Source organism: Arvicanthis niloticus, chromosome 13 (assembly GCF_011762505.2).
Source record: "Arvicanthis niloticus isolate mArvNil1 chromosome 13, mArvNil1.pat.X, whole genome shotgun sequence".
NCBI classification, from domain to species: Eukaryota; Metazoa; Chordata; class Mammalia; order Rodentia; family Muridae; genus Arvicanthis; species Arvicanthis niloticus.
In genome coordinates, this window is record NC_047670.1 from 18,493,306 (window position 1) to 18,518,947 (window position 25,642).

The 25,642-nt window shown below is 37.3% G+C and overlaps 1 protein-coding gene across 49 annotated transcripts in view; it reads left to right on the forward strand.

Annotated features, from left to right (window-relative positions):
- Rims2 (regulating synaptic membrane exocytosis 2) overlaps positions 1-25,642 on the forward strand; it is a 465,628-nt gene that overhangs the window by 348,611 nt on the left and 91,375 nt on the right. For 25 of the 49 annotated variants that reach the window (XM_076911301.1, XM_076911289.1, XM_076911291.1 and 22 more), the window contains 2 exons: positions 18,587-18,759; positions 19,510-19,761. The exons of 12 other annotated variants lie outside the window; for them this stretch is intronic. In XM_076911301.1, coding sequence (XP_076767416.1) covers positions 18,587-18,759; positions 19,510-19,761 — 425 coding nt within the window. The remainder of the gene's footprint in view (positions 1-18,586; positions 18,760-19,509; positions 19,762-25,642) is intronic. 12 more of the 49 variants (XM_076911304.1, XM_076911308.1, XM_076911309.1 and 9 more) reach the window with 1 other exon arrangement.

Sequence of the window (25,642 nt, forward strand, 5' to 3'; positions counted from 1 at the left end):
TGAAAATTGATAGAGTAAATTTATATATAAGGCAAGATTTAAACTGTAGATTAAATAGTCTTATATAAATTATTACAAGGTATAAAATGCATGAATTTCAAATATGATTTAGAAATGAGACAATACATTATGTATGTGTTTTAAAACAGTGACTACATTCAAATGCTGGGAACAATTTGGGTTTTTTATTGGATATTTATTTACATTTCAAATGTTATCTTCCTTTCCAGTTTCCCCTCCACAAACCCCCTATCCCATTTCTCTCCCCTCTGCTTCTGTAAGTAAGCTCCCCCACCCACCCACTCCCACCTCACCACCCTCACATTCCCCTACGCTGTTCTGCGGCATCGAGCCTTCACAGGACCAAGGGCTTCCTCCCATGGATGCCAGATAATTTGTTTCTTAAGCAGAGTTTGGAGTGTTTGGAATTACACAACCAGCAGTTCAGGGAGACTGAGCCAGGCTTTATTTCTGCTGAAAAGAGAGCTTTGAAACATCAGTTCTCAAGTTCCCAAGACAGTCTGTTCTTCTTGGAAGCAGTCATCATAGCACCCTCAGGAATGCCTCTGCCTTTCAGGCCCTCAGGATCCCACTGTGATGCCCCATAGGCAACAATGAATTTCTTTCCCTTTCAGTAAACACTCTACAGTTTCACAGGAGAAGTAGGATTTACATTTTTACAGTTCGTGTTGGACTTAGTTCAGCCTGAAACCTTGCAGAATGCCATGCCTCTGTTTCTTTGTTGTAACACACCTTTTCTCAAAGCTTATATTGCCTTTGTCAGTTTTTTCTGTTATTATATTCATTTCTATAAAACTCTGTATTGAACAGAATCTTTAACAAAATCCCAGCAGATTTCCAGAAACCAGTAGACCTACTTTGGGAACATAGGGAGGTAGAAAAGACAAGTTGCCCTATTGGGAAGAGTTCTTACTGCCAGGCAAGCCTGTGTGCTGAGTCACAAATGCTGCGAGTCCGTGGGCGGCCAAGCAAAGGAGGCATCTACAGAACCTGGGTGCACAGTGGCGGCTGCCTCGTCTGTGCCCCTCTGCTTCAGCCATGCTCTATGTCTTTAATTAGTCAACCTCTGTGTGCCTGTGCACTCCACTCTGTGGTTGGTCCCTTACAAGGACATTTATGAAGACAGTTCAGACTGGATTTCCCAGGCTAGATTGTTGAACCAGTAAATAAAACTAATGCATCCATGTTTAGCGCTGCTTTGGAAATATGAAATATGGGATTAGTCATCTCCTCATCACATTCTGCTAAAGACAGCTCTCTCCCACTGACAGAACTGAAAAAAATGGCTCAAAGGATGATGATATATTGAGAACACAAAGGATTAAATCATATTTTGAAAATCTTTTTGTCTTACCTTTTTCTTTTCTTAGTTATTTAAAAATAATCTCTATGAAGGGAGAGTTTCCATTTATCTTCAACGTCCATCAGACTAAAGTTCCCGGCTGACTACCTCAGAGTGTATTTCTGTGTGTATTCCTATTATTTTCTCCTACTACCTTTGAAATACATCAGAAGAAGGGATAATAAGTATGTGTCATTCAGGGGGAGGAAATCAGCGGGAATAAACCTGTTTCTATTAATGTGAATCATTAGAGCTTACAGCAGCCGCCACAGTGAGACCAGCGTTCACTCTCAGAGCAGTGTGCAGAGATACTGAGGAACGGACAGTTGGAGGAAGATCACTCCTCAGTTGAGTTTTATACATGATTTACTGCAGGTCACTGAGGAGTGTTAAATGCAACTCCAGAATGAAAACTAGGCAGTCTCCCTCTACCACTCCTTGCAGCCTTAAGTGAGCTATCTACTGTGCTTCATGCCTTACTCTGCACAGAATATTTTCAGAATTAAGTCTGTGTGCACGCAGAAACTGTTAAAGTGTGACTATGGTGATCAGTATCAGCTAACCACAATATGACACTTACAGTGGTCTTCGTGGTGGTGGTGATGGTGGTGTGATGATGATGATGATGATGATGATGATGATGATGATGATGATGATGATGATGATGATGATGATAGAGGAAGAAAAGGAAAATTGTTATGTCCATTAACCCCTCAGTATTCAGGTTTTATATGTGGCCTTCAAAAGTCTGGTAAAAATAGATAATATTATCTTTAAGGCAATCATAAAAGTAAGAAATTAGAAAAATAAAAGTTATGGTTTTTAAGAAACCTAAAACCATATTTGAATGTTTTTGTATTTTCCAAGTCTGGTCAAATTATTATCCTTCTTTCATGTTCTAAAGTGAGCTGAATATCCTCCTGTTTTATTTCAAACATCTATGTGCTGGACACACATAAAACATAAAGCCAAGGTAGCAAATTTCTGTCCTTGATGTTGATGGAAGCAGCTCCTGGCCATAATTTCATTTCATGGGTGTATATAAAAGATTCACAGAAAATCACTTTAATGAAATAACAGACAGTTTGTATTGTAATATGTAATTGATCTTTGATATTCTTCTAAAAATTGTTAGCTTTAATTTCCCCCATTTCTTTACCTGATGTATAAATGTATTAACTAAGCACTATAGATTGAGGGGCTTGCACTCTGGACATGTATTTCTTCAGGTCAGAGTTGCTAGATACAAAAGGAAAGCTCGCAGTATTGGTTCCTTCTGAGGCCCCTCCTTGAAATGCCAGTGTTGCCTCTCTGTGGGTCTCTTCTCTTTCTTTCTGCTTTGTCCTGATTGCTTGTTTAAATAAGACATCGGTCCCCCGGGGTAGTGCTCAGGCAAATGATCTCATTTCATCTTAGTCACCTCTTTAAAGTTCATCTTTTAATGCAGTCATATTCTGAGACACTGACTTAAACATGCATATTTGGAAGCAATTCAATTCAGACCACAGATCATTTAAATCAACATTTGAGGGGCTGGAGAGATGGCTCAGAGGCCAGGAACAACTGTTTGAACTCCTGAGTTTGTTTCCCAGCATCCACATAGTGGTTTACAACCACTCCAGTTCTAGGAAGTCCAAGGACCCTTTAAAGCACCTACATATACCAGGAAGGTAATGTGTGCTAACAACTGATGTGGACCACAGGAAGGAGACAAGTCTTGCTTAATGTGATGAGGAATTACATGAAAAGTAAAGGAATGCAGTGAAATGGAACAGTATCACCCATGTAGTGTAGTAAGATCGAGTGTTGATGCATACATACTACGGACATGAAATGTTTGTGCACCTGTGTGTAGAAAGTTTTAATCCCAATCCAGGGCTTCTACCTGTTTACAGTAACCCTTAATCAGCACTAGAGCTGGGCAGATACCTACCCTTTATGCAACTAAAACCTATTTCCTCTCGATAACCCTGAGTTAGTTGTTACTACTATGTTTCATCTGGGCTGTTCTTTATTCCAATTGGTCAGCCCTCAAGGCCAACTTTCTTGACTCCAAACTTATCTTCCTCCTCCTTTTTTCTCCCTCTTCTGGTTCTGCTCCTCAGACCTCAAGCCCAAGAATCCTAAACCCTGCCTATGTCTCTTCTGTGAGCTATTTGCAGTTGTCATCTGTATTTACCAATCAGAAATAACTTTGCAGGAAGGTCACATACCATCACTTGGATTATATGAGGATGAGGTGCTCATGAGACCTACTTCTTTCTGAGTTATTATTAGCAATTAAAGGCTGAGGGAAAAGGGACGTCTTCCTCTTCAGTGATGTGGGCAATAGTAAGATGCCCTTGCTCTATTTCCACCTACTACCAGGCAAGAAACTCTAAATAGACTCACTGGGTCACACAAAAGGGACATGAAGGTGGGAGGTGAGGGGAGTGCTTGGAAGGAAGGAAAGTGGCAGGGTGAACGATGGTCATAAATAAGGGTGGCAGTGACTAACACTTACTACAGAGATGCATGAAACTGCCGAACGATTAAAAGTAAGTAATGCACACAGGAAGTTTGTCAAAGATAACACGTAAAAGCATATGTGCCCTCTGAGCCTGACATGCACTGAGCACCTGCGGGTTACTTGTATTTAGTCCTACAGACTGGTTAGCTCCTATTTCTTGTCTTTCCTATGAAAATAGACAATTTCAAGAATGGGGATTTTTATTCTTATGAATGAACATGGATGTGGCTATTGAAGGCAAGCTAAACTATTTTCTCTTGGATTCTTCTTTCATACATTACATCCTGAGTGTAGTTGACCCTTCCTCCACTCTTCCCAGTCCTCCCCTTCCACCTGTCCTCTCACCCAGATCCACTGCCCTTCCATTTCCCTTCAGAAAAGGAGCAGGCTTCTGAGGGCTATCAATCAAACATGGCATAAGGGCTTACAATAAGTCTAGGCACAAACCCTTATATGAAAGCTGGATGAGACAACCCAGGAGGAAGAAAAGAACCCCAAGAGCAGACAAAGAGTCAAAGACAGCCCTTCCTCCCACTGTTAGGAGTCCCACAAGAACACACAGCTAAGCAACTATAAAGTTGCTCACACTCATGCAGGGTCCTTGATTGTCACTTCAGTCTCTGAGAGCCCCTATGGACCCTCATATTTGATTCTGTGGGCTGTATTCTCCCAGCCTTGGCCCTGCTAGCTCCTGTAACCTCCCTTTCTGAGGGCTTTCCCTGGCCCTGCCTGGTGTTTGGCTGTGGGTCTCTGCATCTGCTCCTGTCAGATGCTGTATGAGGCCTTTTATCAAGCTAAAATAAGCTAGAAGCATGCATTGGGAAAGTTTTCGAAAGTATGACTTTTTTAGCATTTTGTATCAATATAAGAATAAGATGAAATCTCCAGGAAGGAATAGATATGTCATTATATAGGCTTTAAAAATAAAAGAATATGGTTATTGATTTTCATTCAGAGTTAATGATAGGAGGATCTAGAAGGTAATTTAGGGTTCTGATTTTGATTCTAGAATTTACATAAGAAAACTTGAGATAAATTAACATTCTTTACAACATCTGTTACCTTTTATCTAAAAGTTGAGTGTACCTTATAATCTATGAAGTGCTACACATATATTTACTACTTTGAAGACAGCCATACAAAGACCATGAGTTAACACTTGACTTTTAGGAAGTCTCATCAGTAATTAAACACATCATTTAATCTCACAGCCTAGTTTCCAAAATTAATTTTGAAATATACTTTCTCTTAAAATAAATAGATTTCATTTATTTAACTGTATTACAATTATTCTCAGAAATCCTCGAGCCTACATAATTTTGAAACATCTGCTATAATATGATTTAGAGATGATAATTATATGTATAATGTTTAGTAGTTATTTCTGCATATAATAATTTATGGGTGAGTTTTAATAAACTTGAATCTTTAAGAAAGTCTTTACTTTCTTAAAATTATCTTATTACACTTGTAAGTTGAGTTCTTTAATACTGTCATTGTATTATAAGTATATGCATCATTTCACATAATTCTTTTCTAACTACCAGAAAAAAAGAAAGAAAATCTTTATTCTAAACAGTATACTGACTTAATTCTTGAAACTATAATTAATTCCACTTTAAGTTTATTTTTCTTAGTGTCCCTAAAAGTGATATTATTTTATAAACATATTAAATGAAGAGAAACAGAAAGACATTGATATGACAAGAATGGTCTTGGTCAGTTTTCTAGATGCCTGTTTCTCACTGATCCCGTGAGGATGCAAGATAGTAGCTTCTCTGAGCCCTTCAGCCTGAAAGCATTGTGCTGTTCTTAATGACAGTAATGAAATAAATAAAAGTATACTTCAGTGCCAACTGACTTTCCTCTTCTTTTTAAAATGAGCACACTTCTCTGAATCCTTTTTCACATGTGGGAACATACTTGCTATACATACCTCGTTCTGTGGTATCTTCTCTTACCTATGATTCAAAACTGCATACCTGCAGTGTCCCTACAGCTAGAGTGTGTGCTGAAGCATTAACAAAAAAACTCAGCAGAGAAGTAGCAGCTAAAGGAAAGAGTGAACAATGAAGGGCAGGAGGGAAGGAAGGACAGACAGATGGTGGCATGGAAGGTAGTGAAGGGAATAGGGGAGGGGAGTAGGCAAGCGAAAGCTCTCCAGCCAGCCTTCCATAATCCAAGCATGAAAATGGATACACCCAATTAGTGCTCATACAGAGGAGGCCATGTGAAGTAAATAGGCCATGAGGTATAACAAAGCCACTCAAGAGTAAAAACAAAAGAAGTCATCTGGCTTAGAAACGCTTGTTGACATACTTTGTACTGCATAAAGAAAAGGATATGTCAAATGCTGGGACAACTTAGAGTTCAGAAGCTCTTGAGCATTGAAGACACTGGAGGACAGCCAGTGAGTAGTATATATATTAAGGTGGAAATATATAAAATTCGTGTATGTTATTAGGATAAAATAATGGAAAATTAGCTGGATCTGATTATCAAGAATTTTTTGTCTTGTCATTAAGTATATATTAATCATTTTATTTTATGCTTGTCTACATTACTTAAATTATATGTAAATTTTAACTTTTTATATTATTTTAGCACATATTGTTAAGGTACAAATATCTATATTCTTGTATTCTTCTATATTGCTTTTCTAAATTTTTTATAAGATTCACAGTATTATAGGTTTTGAAGATTTTTAAGACAGTCACTGTTATGAGCAAGTGTGTACATTTAAATAATTTAAGATACTAATGAAACTTAAAGACAAGGAATTCTATGTAGAGGTTACTACTTTAATACAAGCAGACTTGACTGCTATTCTATCCAAATGGTGTCTATGGAGACTAGCCAGTCCTCTTCTTTTCTGTTATACAGAGGTTAAAGGGTAGTGGACCAGTGTCACCATACCTTCCATATGCCTGAATGTGATGGGCCAGAGGGATTCTTAGGCCATTTCAGGTTTTTAATGTCTTGTGGTTTTCAGATTCTTACTTAGCTGTAGTTCTCCCAGTATCTTGGTCTCCCTATTACCTTCCAAGGTACCAATTTTGAAAAAAGGCCCATTTATACCCCTGCTCATTATGTTTATCTTGTACCTGCCTGCTTCTGTAAAGCCCAAATGAAAAGGACCTCACAATCCGTGCAGAACTGCAGATGCACCCCAAGTCACTCATGAGAAACACAACTTGATGCAATCGCAAGAGGTTTACTCAAAAGAAAAAACTAGCTAGCTAGGGCCTCCTTCCTTCTAGCCCATGCAGGGATAGAGGAATTCAGCAGCCAGCAACAGATTTGTACAGCTTTTTAAGGAGAATCTACAAACCAGGTGGGGGTGAAGTTATGGAAGGGAGAAGAAGGGGGAACAGGCCACTAGGTCATCAATATATTTGATCTCAAATTCTTAAGATGGATGGTGAATCACTTTATAATTGGCTATTTCGGACTAGCTTCATACTATTTATCATGAGTTCTGGTTCAAAGGGGTCAGGCTCATCTCAGACTTTCAGCATCCTGGCACCAATTGTCTCAGGGCTGTTCGAAGCATGGCCAGGCTTATCTCGGGCTCATTGTATCCTGACACCATTAATCTCAGGGCTTGTTTAGTTAGGGCCATCTGTTTGAATGGTCAGCTAATTACCTGGGACTGAGGCGCCACAGGTTTGACTTACAGGTTTTTATGTCTTTGCTTTTAAGAGTAGGGTTCAGAGGGTCAACTTAGATTTTTCTATCTTTCACTTCAGGTTCTCAGGTACTGCTGCTGGTGTTCTCATGTCTCATTGTCATAGCAACACTTGAGATGCTAGCTTTGGCACTTCACACCTAGGATATGACTAATAAAGCTAATCTATTAGAGTATCTCATATATTACTCAAGCATATAAATATTCTCTAATTAATTATAAAAAAATAGGTGATGAGCCATGTAGTACTTCAAGATGGCTACAAAAGACCAACTGAAAGTTTTTGTGGTTAGGCCAGGTTTCTTTATATTTCTTTTTAATTTTTTAAAATTAGGATATTTCAAATTTTATTGTTTTATCTTCCTACTGCCATCTTCTTATCAGCCTTCCTCTCTTGTACCCTTACACACACACACACACACACACACACACACACACACACACACCAGGGCTTTCCTTCCCCTTTCATGCCCCACACGTTCTGCCCTCCCCATCTCCACCTTCAATCCCTTTGCTTGTCCTCTCGTGCATTTCTTTCTAGTTTCATGATATTTCTTAGTTATGAGTAGACCATAAAAGATTCTGGCCTGAGCTTCTAGGGAAGCTGTCACTTGTGCTGGTTGATGAAGTGTCTTTCTCATATCTGGGTCCGTCAGCTTGGACTGAAAGCTGGCATTTTATTTTGCCCTCTCTTGACTTTGGTGTGCATGAAGTGCTTTACTACAGGCTCTGTTTTTTAAAGGAACGGATGAGATGCTGTTTCACATCAGAATGGCTTATTTCTGGTAACACGGCAAAGGGCTCTTCAGCATCTGGAAAGGGCAGATTTCAGTTCTAGAGTAAGGCAGAATGTTCACATGACATGCATTTTCAATCTCACAGAAGAATGAATGGAGGGAAAATAAATCTAAATCAGTAAGTGGATTATTATTAATATTCCAAGTGGATCATAAATAGATCATAGACCATTAATATGTTTTCTATACATAAGTAGAATTAAAAATAACAATTGTCATATTTTGGGAAAGGGAAATAACAAATTATCTAAAGTTGTTTGTAAACCATAAGAATTACTCAAACTTTAATTAGTTATAATAAAAGATTATTTTTCTTGATTTGAAACTTTTCTTAGAATCGAATATAACTGTAATTATAGTTAACGATATTCATAATAACAATATAAATGAACAGGTCGGGTGTATTGGGTTTTTTCACTTGTGAGACATGGGATTAGAAAATACTTTATCAATAAGGTCTATAGCTAGTTCCATGGTTTTTAGGTCAAAATATTTGAGGTGAGAGCTTAATGTTGGGCAAAACTTTGGTGTCCTCAAAGACTGTGGCTAACTAATATCATGATAAATATCTATTGAGTCAAGTATTTTTGTTCCATTTGAAGCTCAGATTGTCCTGAAAGGAAGTTACTATCTCTGTTATTTTGATCTAGACTCAAAAAAAAAAAAAAATCAGTGAACTTTCTTAAGATTGCAAGGCTACTTCAAGTAATCATGAACTATTACATGAAAAATAGTTTAGCTATAATCCGAATTAGATGAATACATGTTATTTTCATTATTATTATTTATAGAATATGCCTTTATGGCATGAGGTTAGAATTTTTTTCTCAGAAACAAACTAGAAAGTTGTGTATCTGTGTCTTAGTTATGGCTTCTATTGCCATAATGAACACCATGACTAAACACAGTTTGGAGAGGAAAGGGTCTGTTTAATCCAACTCTCCAGCCTTACTCCACCACTGAGGAAAGTTAGGGCAGCAGCCTGGATTCAGGAGTGCTGCTTACTCCTCTTGTTGCTTGCTCTGACTGCTCTTTTTATAACACCCAGAACCACCACCTGAGGTACCACCTACTGTGTGCTGGGTCTTCCTAGAACAACCACCAATCAACAAAATTACTACAGGCCTAGCCACAGGCCAATTAGGTTGTGTAGTTGACAAAACCTAGCCAGTACAATTGGTCAGATTTGCATTCAGCTATTCATCCAGCTGCAGCAGCAACAAAAGGCAAAATTGGCGTCTTTGTCATTTAACACAAAGTATACACAGCAAGGCAAGGCTGCAATTCTGCTCCATTCTTGGAGAAAGCCTTTCAGTCACAGAATTGCTACCCTCAAAACTAGGGTTCTTAGGAACTTCAGCCAGAGAAGAAGGAAATTTCAACACCAGTCACAGCAGAGTCTGCCCATAGAGTCAGAAATATAATGGCTTTTCCCCAGCCCCATCCTCTAGATTCCTGTTAGTGAATTAGTGGTGATTACAATAGTCTAGTTCTCATAGCTGTAAGGAAGTTTTGTTTTGCTGGTTGCTAGACTACCAAAATAAGGCTGTATTAATTCAGTAAAGAAAGGAGGAGGAGGAGGAAGCATGTTAGGTGTGCATTTTGCAGTAATTGACGCAAGTAAATAGCCATTAAGTACTCAACTGTACAAAAAGGCCAAGAACCTATTCATTACTCCCAAGGGGATAATATTGAGGTGATATTAGTGTCACCTTAATAAGTAACAAACATTACTTAATGATTAAAGTGGAGAATCTACACACTACCTTTTTGGACTCTAACTGGGTTTTGTGCTTTTTAACTAGCTCAAAGAATATAAGAGAATCAGAAAGGGCTGTTTTGAAGAGAAAAAGGATAAAGCTCCTTTGGCCCTATTCAATATACCAGAAAAACCACAAGTGGAAGATAACCTCTTAGTATGCACAAATATGATCCAGAAGTAGGCAAGTGGTCAAGACACAAGATAGAGATCTGTTAGTCATTATGTGGCCATTAACCCATAAATAATGAATTAGAACATCCCTGGAATAATATGCATAATAAAGAGGATTTAGGTGGAAACCTTGGACAAATATATCAAATAAGTATAAGGAAAGTGAATTGAGGGAAAAACAATATTGAGGAGGGACAGTCTAAGGACTAAGGACGTAGGGGAGAAACCACAGATGATGCTCTCTGAGAAACCATCCCAAGAGTGTTGCAGGAAGAGAAGGAAAGGAAGAAAAAGAACTCTTTTTTGCAATGTGACTTGTAAACAGGTCACATTGTTTGTAGAACAGGTTTTGTAAGTGAGGAAATAGAATGGGTTGGTTAGTAAATTTCTTTATTTAATGCAAAAACACGAGCTCTACAGCTAGCTCAGTTCTGTAAGCCTGGGACTTATTTTTAGAAACTGGCATAGGTCTTACTTCTGGAAATTTGGGAGAATTAATGGAAATAAGTAAAACATATTTTGCAACCATGCATGAGCTAACTGTGAATAGAATACAGAGTTCCCACAGAGTCAGGCCTTTTGGAAAGACAGAATTACCTACTGGTAATAGTTCATCCTTTACAAGTCTTACAAGAAAAAATAATTTACTCAGTTATTTTTCTTCAGACCAAGTAATTGTAGCCGGGTTCTTGAGTCAATACTGGCCTATATGATACCTTTTTGATTGTGGTTTTTACCTCATGCTGTTGTTGCTGGTTACGCTCCAAAGATTTCCTTAAATCTGTATATTATAGATTTTTTTTTTCTCTTTACTTGTCTCCTAGGACTCTTGGTAATTCCTGCTAACAGTGCCCATATTTCTAATTTTTAATGCCCATTGGTATGCCTAACTCTGCATACATTGACCACAGGATGAATTAAATTAGCCACAATTTTTACTGTTTGTTTTGTTTGTTTTTGTTTCATTTTATTTTGTTTTCAGGTATTGAACCCTGAGTTTCATGCATGCTAAACAAGTTTACTACCATTAAGGTATACCCAAGCCCATGGTGGAACTGTTCATACCACAATTAACAACACAGTCTTTGAATTATAATTTTTACCTCCAGAAAGCTGGTTAGTAAATATCTGACAGAATACCACTCCCTACTGTATAAATGGGAATGAAAAAGCCTTTGGGGCTGCTTGGCAGGAATCTGACATGGGCCAAGGACAAGGAAATGGGCTTCCTGCAGGAATCCGATGTTAGGCTAGAACAAAGAAGTAATTTCAGACAGGAATCTTATTTTTAGACTAGAACAAGGAAGTAGGCTTCAGGCGTGAAAATGACTTTGGGCTGGGACAGGGAAGTAGGCTCAGATACTTTGGTCACCCTGATAAGCCCTTAGAAACAGTGATTCATGTAACTGAGTTTAATGCCTTGCTTGTTCTTTGACTATTTGTGTTTATTGTCTTGCTTGTTCCTTGACTATTTTGCATCTATTGTATTACTAGACCCTCAACCTAGACCTTAATATGTGCATGTAATCAAAATGGTATAAAAGCAAAATGGAGAAAGGGGGATGGGATAAGGGTTTCTAGGGAGGGGAAATGAGGAAAGGGGATGACATCTGAAATGTAAATAAATAAAATATCCAATAAAAAATAAAATGAAAACAAGGAAAAGGCTCAGTGACTGCTGAACTGTCACAACAGAGTCCCATGTCCTAATTCGATGCTTCACGATGAAGAGAATACTCTGACTTATTGTCAATGTCAATGCTACTTAGTCTGTTTATGTAGATTTTTGAGTATTTGTTGATTTACTACTATTTGCCAGGCAAGAATCTAGATTACAGAACACCAAAATGAATAAAAGTTTCCCTCCAGGAGTTTATAATCTATAGAAGTAGATAGTTGGAAACATAAGGAAAACAGGGAAGGAAAAAAGGTAACACAGAGAGCCGAGGGACACATGAACTCAAATGACAGCATTGTTGCAAAGACTTCAGTGAAGTAGTTTAGGATCACTGAGGGTAATGCCTGGAGGGTGACTGACTCAATTTAACTGTAGAGCCCCAGACCTGCTGCGCTTAGTTCACTTTACCCGGAGCAACTTTCTTCTGGCTCCAGCTATGGCAAAAACTTCTCATAATGGTTGGAAAGTGTCAGCAAAACAATCTGCATGACTATATAAAACACTGCCTTTTGTGGGGTATACAGCTAATAGACATAACTAGTTTTGTAACTACACTGACTGAAGAACATCGAAAGAGACAGTTTAGTCTGTCGGCCTCAAGAAAAGGATCTCGACCCTTGGGTCCCTTTGATACTGACACGGTTATTCTGTGGGCCCCATTTTTCTTCAGAGTTCTTTCCTTTGAACTTGTAGGCATTGGTAATCTTTCATGAGTAGGATATTTTTTATAAGGCCAAATCTCAAATTTAAGTTCAATGTCTGGGGCTTTTCTCTACCTTTCTCACATACAGATCACACTACCCTTATCAGGAGTCACATCTAACAAAATTGCCCCTGACAATTAGGGCTAATTTTGTAGGTCTAGTGAAATGTTGAAGTTAATCACTGTGAGAGCTTTAAGTACTTCATGGGGACAAAAACTAGCTCTTGTGAGAGATTAACTATAATTATGAAAATTTCAAAAGACAGCATCTTCCCTTTTTTAATTATATAATATAAAAGCACAGTGGCAAAAATCATAGTATCCCTACTTGCATGATTTCTTAATTGACTGCAGTAGAGGCTTTGTCTCTGCTCTCTACACTGCACCCAAACTGAAGTCTTGCCCATACATTTTACCTCTCTCACTCTTCCAAAGGTTGTTAGTCCTATTTTTCCCCTAATCTTAAGATCAACACATTGATTTTCCTTCCTGTCTTAGTTATTGTTTGCATTCTGTACTAAGACGCCATAAACATGACATTTAATTAGAGAAAGAGTTTATTTGCACTTACAGTTTAGAGGGTGAGTCCATGACCATAATGGTGAGAACAAGGCACAGGCAGACAGAAATGGTGCTGGAACAGTTGCTGAGAGTCTCCCTCCTGATTCACAAGCATGAGAGAGAAAGCTATCAGGGAATGGCCTGGGCCTTTGAAACCTCAAAGCCCACTCCCAGTGACACACCTCCTCCAACAAGACTATACCTCCTTCCCAAACAGGTCCACCAACTGTAGACCATGTATTCAAACATATGAACTAATGGTGGGCATTATTGTTCAAACCACCATACTCACTAAATGTCTTTAACGATTCTTCCAAAGATTACTTAAAACATGAACTTACTTTGTTGTTACTGATGATAATAATGTTTTCTGTCCATTGCCTTGTAATAGTTCCTTGACCTAGCATTTTGCACAAAAAATTATAGTATCTAGTATTTGTTAATAGTATCTAATATTTGTTAAATTGAAGCCAAGCATTGTTTGAGGAATTCTTTATCTGAGAAGCTTATGTACAAAGATTGGAGTGCCAAAGTTAATGCAATGCTATAGAAAAAAATAGCTCAAATTACTCAAAACCTTCAAATGAGAACACTGAAGAATATGGAACTTTTATTTTAAAAATTCAATTTTTATCAACTATATCTTAAAATTTTAATGATTTAAATCTTTTCATTAGAGCTTTGCAGGCACAGTTATTTTCCACTAATTTTAGATACATTGAAAAAACATTAACCTTTCCAGGCCTCTTAGGAACTCCTAAGAGTCTAGAATATCCTGAAGAATGATAATTTCCTGTCAATTTTTGCAGTCTTATTGTAGTTTTATGATCTGTTTGATAGTAACATATAAAACATAAAACATTGTGAGGAAAGCCTTGTCCAAGATTTTATTTATCTCCAATCGGGGCAGTCTGCAGCTGAGATTATTAACTTTATGTTTTTGCTTCACTAAAATGGGCATTCATTGTTAACCTGTCAATTGTATGCTGCCTGACAAATATTTAAAAACGTATTTGATGCATAGTGCCAAGACAACACCAACTATTTCTTAAATAACCCAATTTACTTATTAACATTTACAGCTCATTTGGGGGTATAATAATAATTGAATTGCTTTTATATCACTTAAAGTTTATAACTTTATCATGCTTTCAATTAAACATACACAAAACATTTTCAATGTTAATTATACTATCAGGTCATAATTTTTATTGGGGTGATTGAATTGTATATGCGATCGTTTTATTCTAAGTATATCTATACTATCTCCTTCCTTTTTTCTGTGAGGAGACTTTATTTTTTATTGTTTTATTCTGTGATAGCTTCATACATGGACACAATGAATTTTAGCCACTTGCATCTTCCATTGCCCTCTCCAATGCCCCCTTTCCCACTGAAATCTATATTTGCAACTCCTTCACTTTTATTTTCATGTCTTCCTTAACTGCTGAATTTTATTAGAGTGGCTTGCATGAGCTTGAACAGAATTTTATTTACTGGAGCATGAACAACTTATCAGTAGTTGCTCTATGGTAGAAAATTACACCCTGTCTCTCCAGCAATCACTAACTACCAAGAATCCCCTTGAATAAGTGCCCCGTGCCTGATGACTTTCAAGGTCCCAGTATCAAATGGGTCACATTTGGTGAAACTGTCGTGTCATGCCCAGAAGACGTCTCGTCTTCCTATGACTCATATATTTCCACCCCCTCTTCCATGAGTGGTGGAGAGGTGATACAGGCGTTCCAATTAGGCCCGACTTCCCTGTTGAAAGGATGTTTTGTACACTGTATTTTTTTGTGCACTATTAGACCTCATTAACACTTATTCTCAGTACTTTGACCAGTAAGTAATGAGTTTCTGCATTAACTTCTGCCCATTGCAAGGCTGAACACAGCACAGATCTCTGGATATAAATGAGTATTTAGAAGGCTGTTTGACAACATGTTCCTTTAGCAAAAAAATAACAACAAAAAACTAGGTTTCCCACTAAGGCTCAAGATCTCCGCAGCCACCAGCTTTTGCCTAAGTTTACAGTGCCAGGCACAACTTCCCTCTTGTGCAATGAACCTCAAACCCAATCCGAAAACAATTGGTTACTGACCTAGCAATCATGCCATGTTTGCATCAGAGGTCATATCTTGTCTAGTAGATCATTATTGTAGTTCATAAGAGTCATGGCTGAGTAAGACTGTTGATTGTCTCTTTGCCCAGCAGCCTACATTCTGGCACTATGAAATACACACACAAACACACACAGACACACACAGACACACACACACACACACACACACACACAGTTTTAAATATCTTTTCCTTACCTTTTAAATTTCTTTGTCTGTTTGTTACATATATAGTAGTGACTGAAGATGCAGATATATCCCTGTGGTAAACATGCTTAATTGCTTGGACTTAAACAGAATGGTAGTCTTGAGTAGATTATAGAATGTCATCAAACTACAGCTTTTAGCTAATTTCTGTTCTTGATACAAGCTATACTTTTTAATTCCTTTTCATTTAATGACCTTATGCTTTATGCTCTGCACTTTACCATCTGATATTTTCTAAGAAACTAGTAAGAATCCTTTTAAGTTTTTAGACAAAATCTTACTTTGTAGCCCAAACTGGCCATAAACAGTTATCCTGCTTTATCTGCTAAGAGACACAAATTGAGGAAGATACTTTCATGATACTGAGCAGTTTATTTCCAAATAATATAATATAATAGTATGTGTATATATGCATAGATACACACATATGTTTTTTTTTTTTTTGAGACAGGATTTTTCTGTATACCCAAGGCTTTCCTGGAACTCACTCTGTAGATCAGGCTGGCTCCAAACTCTGCCACCCTAATTCTGGGATTCAAGGCATACAATCTTTTAATTAAAACATCCCAGCTCCAAATATAATATTTAAAAAATATTGTCTCATTTGCCATTTCAACTCTTGCTATGTATCAAATATTGTTCTAAATACAGGCTTTGTTGTTATTCATGGTTTTAACAGTTGAAAACTGAGACACTCAGAGAAGCTATTGGTCTATGAAAGTAAACATAGTAATTTATATGGCTAGAATTTAGACCAATGATTCAGTCTCACTTAAGAAGTTTGGCGCTTAATGACTGTGTATTGCCTCTACTTCCTACTACATTTAAAGGGTTTCATTTTTAATTTGAATTCAGATATGATGGTCTCATGAGCAAAAGCAAGTAGAAAATAAAATGCTAGACTGCTTTTCTATCTAATTATGAACTATCTCAAAATAAATAGTATCATGCAACCTCTCTTTTATTATAAATTATAGAAATGAGAAAGAGAAAGCTCCCTTCAGGTACACTTCAATATTTATTGAACAATTAAAATATTTTTTGTAATTGGAATATCAAAAGATGTAAGATTAAAGCTTTCCATATATGTCTCAACTTCTTGTCAATGTATTTTAAATAATTTAGTAAAAAATAAATGATAGTTCATTGCAATTATTCACACATGTATTATTTACATGTGCAGGTGAATATGTAAAAAAATCTTGAATCTACATATTAAAATAATACAGTAACCTAAGTAAACTGGTACTTTTAAATAAATATATTTGAAAAAGAATCTCTTGAACTAAATTTGTACTAAATAAGTGATGATAAGTAAATAGTGTTTACTTTTGCTAATAAATAAACACCATCATTCTCTTTATGTAGACATTTCCTGGGGAAAGAGACAGCAGGCTTTTAATACTTTAATTATTAGTTTTTAATATTTAATATTGAAAGGTGGGGTGGACTAAAAAAGCCATTTGCCATCTAACTTAATTATATTAATTTCTAAAATAATGAATTTGATTATTAATGTTTTATGGGATCTTAGAAACAATTCTTTTATTTTACATTTATTTGAAGAGTTGGTTTTTAAATAAAAATGTATATAGCTAGGAATTGTAAGGTCCAGAAGGAACAGAACACGTCATTGGATATGATAAGTGTTTAAGCTATGGCTCCTTGCCATTCAAGTTGTATTGGCCAAATGTTTGTATCTATCAAATATTTATGTTGGATCACTATTTCTGATGGATTTTTACTAAGTAACAAGTCTTCAAATCACAGGGAGAGGTTTATATAAAATACCTATTTTTCAAAAGATTTATAAAACTTGCCAGCACCTATGATTAGAAAATTCTCAAAAACTAGACTAAATAAGGATTTTTCAGCATAAAGTGTATAATAAACAAAAAAGAAGATCCATTACAGGTATTCTCTTACTCAGTAATTTTGACATAGGAGCAGCCATTTTGGGTGATTTTAGAAAAAAAAATCCAGCTTTTTTTTTTTTTACATTACACTAAGTATAATGTAACAAATTGTTTCTAATTTTCAAAACAATTATGCAAGATTGGTATGAATATTCTTGTCATTTTACACTATGAATATTAAGGATTGAATAATATGCCCAGATTTGCTCAGCTAGTGAATGTCTCCTTTGTTCCAGGCTCCGAGGTCCATAGCCGTTCGTTCTCTCTTTCCTTATTTTTCCTTTGTTTTAATGTTCCAGATTGACAACTCTTGGGCAAGTGATTTTTTTGTTGTTGTTGTCAGTAATAAAATTACATTGTGTCCATTAGTTTTAACATTAAATGTACTTTATGAGAATAGGTCATTAACATAAAATATTTATGTTGGTTTTCAATTTGCCAGAATATTTGAGTACCCCAGAATCCCTTGCACCCTGGCTGTACCACTTAACCATCTAATTATTTCAATTCCAGGAATATTGAACTATTGTAAATAATAATGGGTTTTTTCTAATATTTCTAGGATTCATCAAAATTCCAGCAACTGCTCAGAAATTAAACTTCTCTTTTCTCTTTGCTTTTCTTAAAAGGCTTAGTTTTTCATTAATTAGGTTTTGTATCATCTCTAGGTTTTCTGTGAGGTGCAGTGGACCAAAGAGAGCCGAGGACTGCTAGCATTGGTCTTTGCAGACCAGCTACAGAGACAACTTGGCCAGAGTTTTTTTCTTTCAAATTTTAATCAGAAATTTAAGAATCGTGCTTCCTGTTAAGCCAAATGTTTATTTCCCAGATTTTAGCTAAATGTTCTTCCTTAAGGCCATTGCTGCTTTGGAACCTTTAATGGCGCTTTCTGGGTGTGGTGAAAAGGCTACAATGCCTGCCAAACACAAAGGGTTTGTGTAAATTTCTGTTTTAGGATAATTACCGTCCACCTTTGTTTTATATGCAACTGAGTAGGTATTGCAGTACCCTCCACGGACAGTTAAAGTGCTGAGATAGGAGCGAGCTAACGATTGATCTGTGTGCTGATACTGACGGCTTCTGCGTATTTGTCAATCTGTGTCAACAGTATCGCTCAGGATGGGATCCACATAGAGGGGCAGATACTGTTTCTACTAAATCCTCGGACAGTGATGTAAGTGATGTATCTGCGGTTTCAAGGACTAGTAGTGCTTCTCGTTTCAGCAGCACAAGCTACATGTCCGTCCAATCAGAGCGGCCGAGAGGGAACAGGAAAATCAGGTAAGAACACTTGGGCAGTAACTGCTCTGTGCATGTCAGAGGGTCTTATATCTGTGGATAAACATGAATATTTTTCTAAAGTATTCATATATATTGTATAAAAACAGTAAGACAGTCTGTATGTGTTATTTTCTTTTATCTTTGTCAATTTCTATAGAACTGATGACAGTTCTAAGTTTTAAATTACTTGAAATAATTCCTTTATGCTTGTAACTTAAAAACTAAACTGCAGTTGTTAGATCTTTATTAAACCAAAATGGCAGTTAACTGAAGATGTGAATTTAGCATTCTGTTGAATATGAAGAACAGTTATCTTGGAGAGTATTTTTTCTGGTTGAATAGATTCTATTAATTCAAGAGAAAAATATTGCTTTTTTAATAGGAGGCTTTCCCGCCCTCTTGACACTATTATAAGTACATGGAAAAAATTAGTCACTGTCTCTAGAAAATTTAGTATATGCTAGTCTTTTAGTTCCCACTTGATTATTGATTCGTATACAGTGGCACTCTCTCTCATGGAGAGGCTGCAGCCCTAGCTTCCCATGTCATCTTGTAACTGAAGGTAAAATTTTAAAACTACCATGGGCAGGTATTGCTGACTAGTGCATAGTGCATTCAACATTAAATTGATCTAAGTTTCACCTCAGTTCTGATTGTCTTCATTGTCTCTGTTTCATTTCACTTACACTGTTCTTGACGTTTTCTCTTTTGTGTTTCTTTGCATGCTTTCCATTTGTGTTTCATTCAAAGGCCAAAGGGAGGAGAAGAGGGAGGGGAAGGAGGGCTTAAGCGAGAAGAGCCAGTTCAGAAGGAGCAAGAGGCAAAGGTGGCAGTGATTAGTGAGGATGGGACAGGGAAGGAGATGACAGAAACAAGCCATAAGGAGAGAAACAGAGAATCAGGAAATGAGGAAAAGGCACAAGATGCTCCCGAGCAAGGGAAGGAGAGAGAGCAGAGCAGCAAAGAGGACTTGCAAAGGAGTCTCTCCCAAGACGACGACAGGTAAAACCACTCGACTGTGTGGGTGCTTCCCAGTAGTGATGTGCGTCTGCCCTTTACTTAGGCATTAGTTCATTCCCAGAGTTATCTGTGTTACTTCTAACATAATTGATTAATACACTAGAAATTACCATCAGCGAGCTTGGCTTGCCACATCATTGATACTTATCCACTGGATCTGGGGTCTGGCTGATCTTGTTTACCGTCTTTTTCTGAGTAGACAGTCAAATGTGAGCTTGGCTTTAGTTTGTGTTCTTAGCATGAATTCACAGTGTAGTTTCTCCAGCTTCCCTCTAAGGATAAGTAAAAGGGGATTTTGCAAATCCTTTTACCTTTAGTGGAGACTATTTGGGGGGAAAACGTAACATCCTTAAAATAAAGGATTCTGAAGGGTCTACATGTTTTAACATAATTTATATTTAAAAATTTGTGTAGCAGGAAAAAATTCAAAACTGAGTGAAATTTGGGTAAAGTTTACTAAGTCTCTGTCTCCTTTGAAACGTGCTAGTTTTCTGGGATATTCTAGTGCAGTCTGAAGCCTGAGAATAGTTAGAAAGCAGAGGCAGTGGTCATGTTCTGGCATTCATTGTTCTTATTAGTTTTGTTTGAAACAGCATCTCACCCTTAGCCCATACTGGACCTGAATTTGTTATAGTTAGCCCAGCTAGTCTCAAAGTCATGATCCTCCTGCCTCAGTCTCTGAAGTTCTCAGACTTCAAGCATGCACCACCCTGCCCAATCCATGATTCTCTGAAAAGAAATACCCAGGTCTTTTGGAAGACAGACATTTTAGATAATGCTCTTCCGAATATGCATCCAGTTAGAAAAAAACCTCTAAAAACAGGAGCGTGGCACAGAGACAAAACACAAGCAGTAAAGCGTAAGAACAATGGCTACTCCGTAATGGAGTCTTTCAGAAGGTACAGCCCAGTGTGGAATCAGCAGTATGCAGTCAGAGCCGCTGAGTCTTCCTGGAGGGGACAGCGGGCAGCGGAATCCACAGCATGCAGCCAGACTTCCTCTTCTCATGATGAAGTATTTGCTTTAATTACATCTATGTGAGACTGAAAATTGCAAATAATGTCATTTTGAAGAAGTCAAGTTTTCCAGCAGATTTTGATTTTTATATTACACAAATTTTACTTGAAGAGCAAAACCTATCCATATGTCACTTTTAAGTTATATCAAAACCCAGTTGCACATTGAGCTTTTCCCAAAATGAAAGAGAAGACAATTGAGGTAGTAGTTTTCTCATTTAGCATACAATTCAATTGTGTATTTTCTTTTGTCTTTTAACTGTATCTGTGTTCTGTTAGGTCTTTATAGCATTCAGTAAACATAAAAATGTAAACATAAAAATGTAAAAATAACTAGGTTATTATATCATATAATTAAAACAACCATATACTGATTTGTGAAAAATATGATTATTTCATGACTAATTCTTAGAGAAAAACTTTCTGAAAGAGACATTCTAATTTTTTCTAAGTGAATAGCAAAATTTGAGTCTTGTGTGCTCTGTGCTGTGCAGAGAAGCCACGAGCTGTTGCAGTTTGCCTTTAGTCTGCAGTCAGAGCTTCTGACTGCCCACCTGACCTGTGGGCAGGAACACAGGGGCTTATGACCTAAACTCTTCACTTTAAAATGCTGCTGTCACTAGTTTCTTTAGGGTAAAAGTACATTTTATTTTATGAGGGTAAGGAGATGAATATATTCCTAGCAAGGTGATTATCAAGGCACTGACTGTACTCAACTTACAGTCTGTGGACTGCTTGGGGACCTGTAAATTTTAGAGGTCCAGGTTGATGTCTCTAGGAAACTTATATTTCTTAAGATTGCAAGAAGATCATACAGTTCTTGAGTTTTGATAAAAATTCGAGTTTTATCAAAAAAACAAAAGAGTGTCAGTGTTGAGTAGTTATAGCAGTTCTAGTTCGTACCACACTGACTTCGATAAACAAAAGTGCCACTGTGATTGCCACCTACTGTGCCACGCTTAGACCTTGTTGAAGGATACATACTTCAATGTAAGACTATATTGCTCACTTGTAGTGAGTCATATTAAATAAATTTGATAAATGTTTAAGAGGAAATGGATAGCAAAAATAAAGTTTTAAATGATTGATTCCTTAAGTGTTTTTGTAAGTGATTTATGAATGATTGCACTCATACTTAGGTGTATTTATACATAAATGTATGTAGATGTAGTAGATGTTTTCCATCACCTTAATAATTACACACGGTATACTATAAAAGGTAAAAGTATATTACATGCATTTGTGTTATATAATATGGGAAGAGAGAGAAATCTCTTGGATGAGATAAAGAGAAATCACTCATTCAACCAGTATTTACTTAGAAAGAATTTCTTGGATACCGAACTGATAACTAGGACAGCAATGAAATGAAACATTTCTACACTGGAGGATAAGTGGTTTCTTGGTAAAAGCCTCACTGATAAACCTGACAGGAGGCACAGGGCTAGAAGAAAGGGGACTTAGTGCTCAGAGAAGAGAACTTAAATCATCTAGGAGAAAGTCAAAAACCCAACAATGTCAATAGCTTTGTGCCCAAACTAAATGTTATCCATTCTTCCATGACCTACTCTGGGGACACAAGACAAAGATTAAAAATTAGGAAACTTTTCCTAAGTTTTTATTAGTAATGTATTTATAAGTGCTACACAAATATACTATTCCTTTTTAATGAAGATTACTCTTCTAATAATGTTTTAGAAGAAAAGATTAGTAGTTTTCGTGATTGCTTATTTGTATAAAAGAGATTTCTACTATTAATTAGTGAGGCAGCAGTAGAGTAATTGTTAATTATATACTTAGTCAAAGGCATTGCAGATGGGATGCTAGTTTTATATCATATTTTACATTATAGTTAAAAATGTAAAAACAAACTTAAACCACTTTGATGGGGAAGTATTGATCAGGAACAGCGACTCACACCTACAATCCCAGCATTTGAGAGATTGAATCGACACTGTTACCAGAGTGTAAGACTCATCTGGAATACAATTTACTATAGTCTGTGCTCCAGAGCCTAACCTTTTTTTTTTTTTTTTTTTTTTTTAATTAAAAAAAGAAGAAGGAGATAGAGGAGGGGCCAGGAAAAGGACTAGCAGCAATTTTTGTGCAAAAATAACTGTTCTTCAGACTGTAAATGTGTGTTCTCATCTTCACTCTGTTCTGGGTACCTGCCCACTTTATCTTTACCTTGTCAGTGATTCCTACCCTTTCCCATCCACACTAGACAGCAAACTGGAAAGTAAACATCATTTGTCATTCTGATGATGTGGCCTTATAATCAGGAACTCTAGAGGTAACTAGTTTCGTGATTAGCCAAGAGCACACGAACAGTTAGTCGTGTTTCTATCAGCCAGAAGATGTTTTCAAACATATGCATCATTAGTTAATACGATAATACTTGACTTATTAAGTTCATTTTTTTTGTTTGCTTGTTTTCTGAGACTGTTTTTCTATGCTAACTCATCTCAGGGGACACAATGCACTATCCCCTTGTATTTAGTTGCATAAATGGCTTATGTTTTTAGGTTTTTGTTTTTCAATGAAAACACAGCTTGTCTATAGTAATATGAGACACAATAACATTGTTTAATTCTTGTATATAACACTTATGAAAGAACTTCAAAAGAAATATAACTACTTGAACACCACCCCTAAAATTGTGATTCTGTGTATTTAGAGTAGGGTCCAGGAATGTCTATATTAAAAAGGAATGCCCCTGTCTATCTTCTCTGTGGAGTTACTGGGTTTTCTTTATTTTCTTTTTCTTTTTTATATTAATTATTCCATTCATTTACATCTCAAATGATATCCCACTTCCTGGTTACCCTTCCATAAGCCCTCCCATCCCACAACCTCCCTTGCCTTTGCCTTTATGAGGGTGTTCCCACCCACCCATCCTCTCCCACCCCATTCCTGCAGCATATCCCTAGGCTAGGGCATCAAACCACAGGACTAAGGGCCTTCCTTCCCATCAGTGTCAGACAAGGCCATCCTCTGCTACCTATGTATCTGGAGCCATGTGTCCCTCCCTATACAGTTCTTGGTTGGTGGTCTAGTCCCTGGAAGCACTGGGTAGTCCATCGAGCTGATGTTTTTCTTCCTATGGGGTTGCAATCCCCCTCAGCAACTCCAGTCTTCCCGCCAGCTCCCCCACCAGGGTCCCAGACTCACTCTCATGGTTGGCTCCAAGTATCCACATCTGCACTGGTCAATTATTGGCTGAACCTCCCAAGGAGCAACCACACCAGGTTCCTGTAAGCAAGTGCCTCTTGGCAATGATAACAATATCTGGTTTGGTTCTGCAGACAGGATGGATCCCCAGGTGGGGCAGTCCTCGGATGGCCCTTTTTTCAGTCTCTGCTCCATTTCTTGTCCCTGTTCTTCCTTTGAATAGGAACATTTCTGGGTAAAAAACTTTGAGATGAGTGTGTGGCTTCATCCCTTGACCAGGGGCCATGCCTATCTATTGGAGGTAGTCTCTACAGGTTCTAGCTCCCCTTCTCTGATAAAATCATCCCCATTGGGTTCCAGGAGACTCTCATTTCCCTGGCTTCTGGGACTCTCCAGTGGCTGTCCCCAGTTCCACATCCTACTACACACACACACACACACACACACACACACACACACACACACACATTTTTATTTGATTTCCTGACCCTCTGTACCTCTGTCCCCTTATTTCCTCTCCCTTCTCTCTTCCTCCCAGGTGCCCCCTCCCTCCACCTCCTTCAATCATCCTTTTTCCTCAATGCAGGACTGAAGCATCTATCCCCTGGTCTTCCTTCCTCCTAAGCTCCATATGGTCTGTGAATTCTATCATGGGCATTGTGAGTTTTGGGGCTAATATTCACTTATCAATGAATGCATACCATGTGTGTTCTTTTGTGTCTGGGTTACCTCACTCAGGATATTTTCTAGTTCCATTCATTCATGAAGTCATTGTTTTAAATAGCTGAGTAGTGCTCCACTGTGTAAATGTACCACATTTTCTGCATCCATTTCTCTGTTGAAGGAAATCTGAGTTGTTTCCAGCTGCTGGCTATTGTAAAAAAAGGCTCATGTAAACATAGTGGAGCATGTGTCCTTGTTATATGTTGGAGCATCTTCTGTGTATATGCCCAGGAGTGGTATAGCTGTGTCCTCAGGTAATACTATGTCCAATTTTCTGAGGAACCACCAGACTGATTTCCAGAGTGGTTGTATCAGCTTGCAACCCCACAAGCAATGGAGGAGTGTTCCTCTTTCTCCACACCCTCACCAGCATCTACTGTCACCTGAATTTTTTATCTTAGCCATTCTGACTGATGTGTTTTCTAATGAATCTTGAAATTAGCTTCATGAGTTTCTGAAAACGTGTCTGGAATTTTGATAAAGCTTGGAAAATCACCACCATTTAAACAAACCGTTTACTTATTTAAAATATTGTTATTGGTGTGTGTTCTATTACATGTTGGAGGGAGACTTTGTGGAGTCAGTCCTCTCCTACTTTCCCATGCACTTTTGGAATCAAACTCAAGTCATTGGGCTTATACAGCAAGTACCTGTGGGCTGAGCCATCTTCCAGCATGGAGGATTAGTGTCATTTTTAAGATTAAGTTTTTCAGTTCACATAAAGAGATGTTGTTCCATTTTTTCTTTAACTTTCCTGCAATTATATTTGTATTTTGATGTAGTCATATACTTCTTAAAAAACATTTACTCTTTACGTTTTGTTTCTGGTGCTGTTATAAATGAAATAGTATCAACATCATTTTGGGATCATTCATTGCTAGTATCTATGAGTACAGTTGATCATTATTGATTTTGTCTACTACTGCTTTCTGTGACTCTGTATAAAACATCTT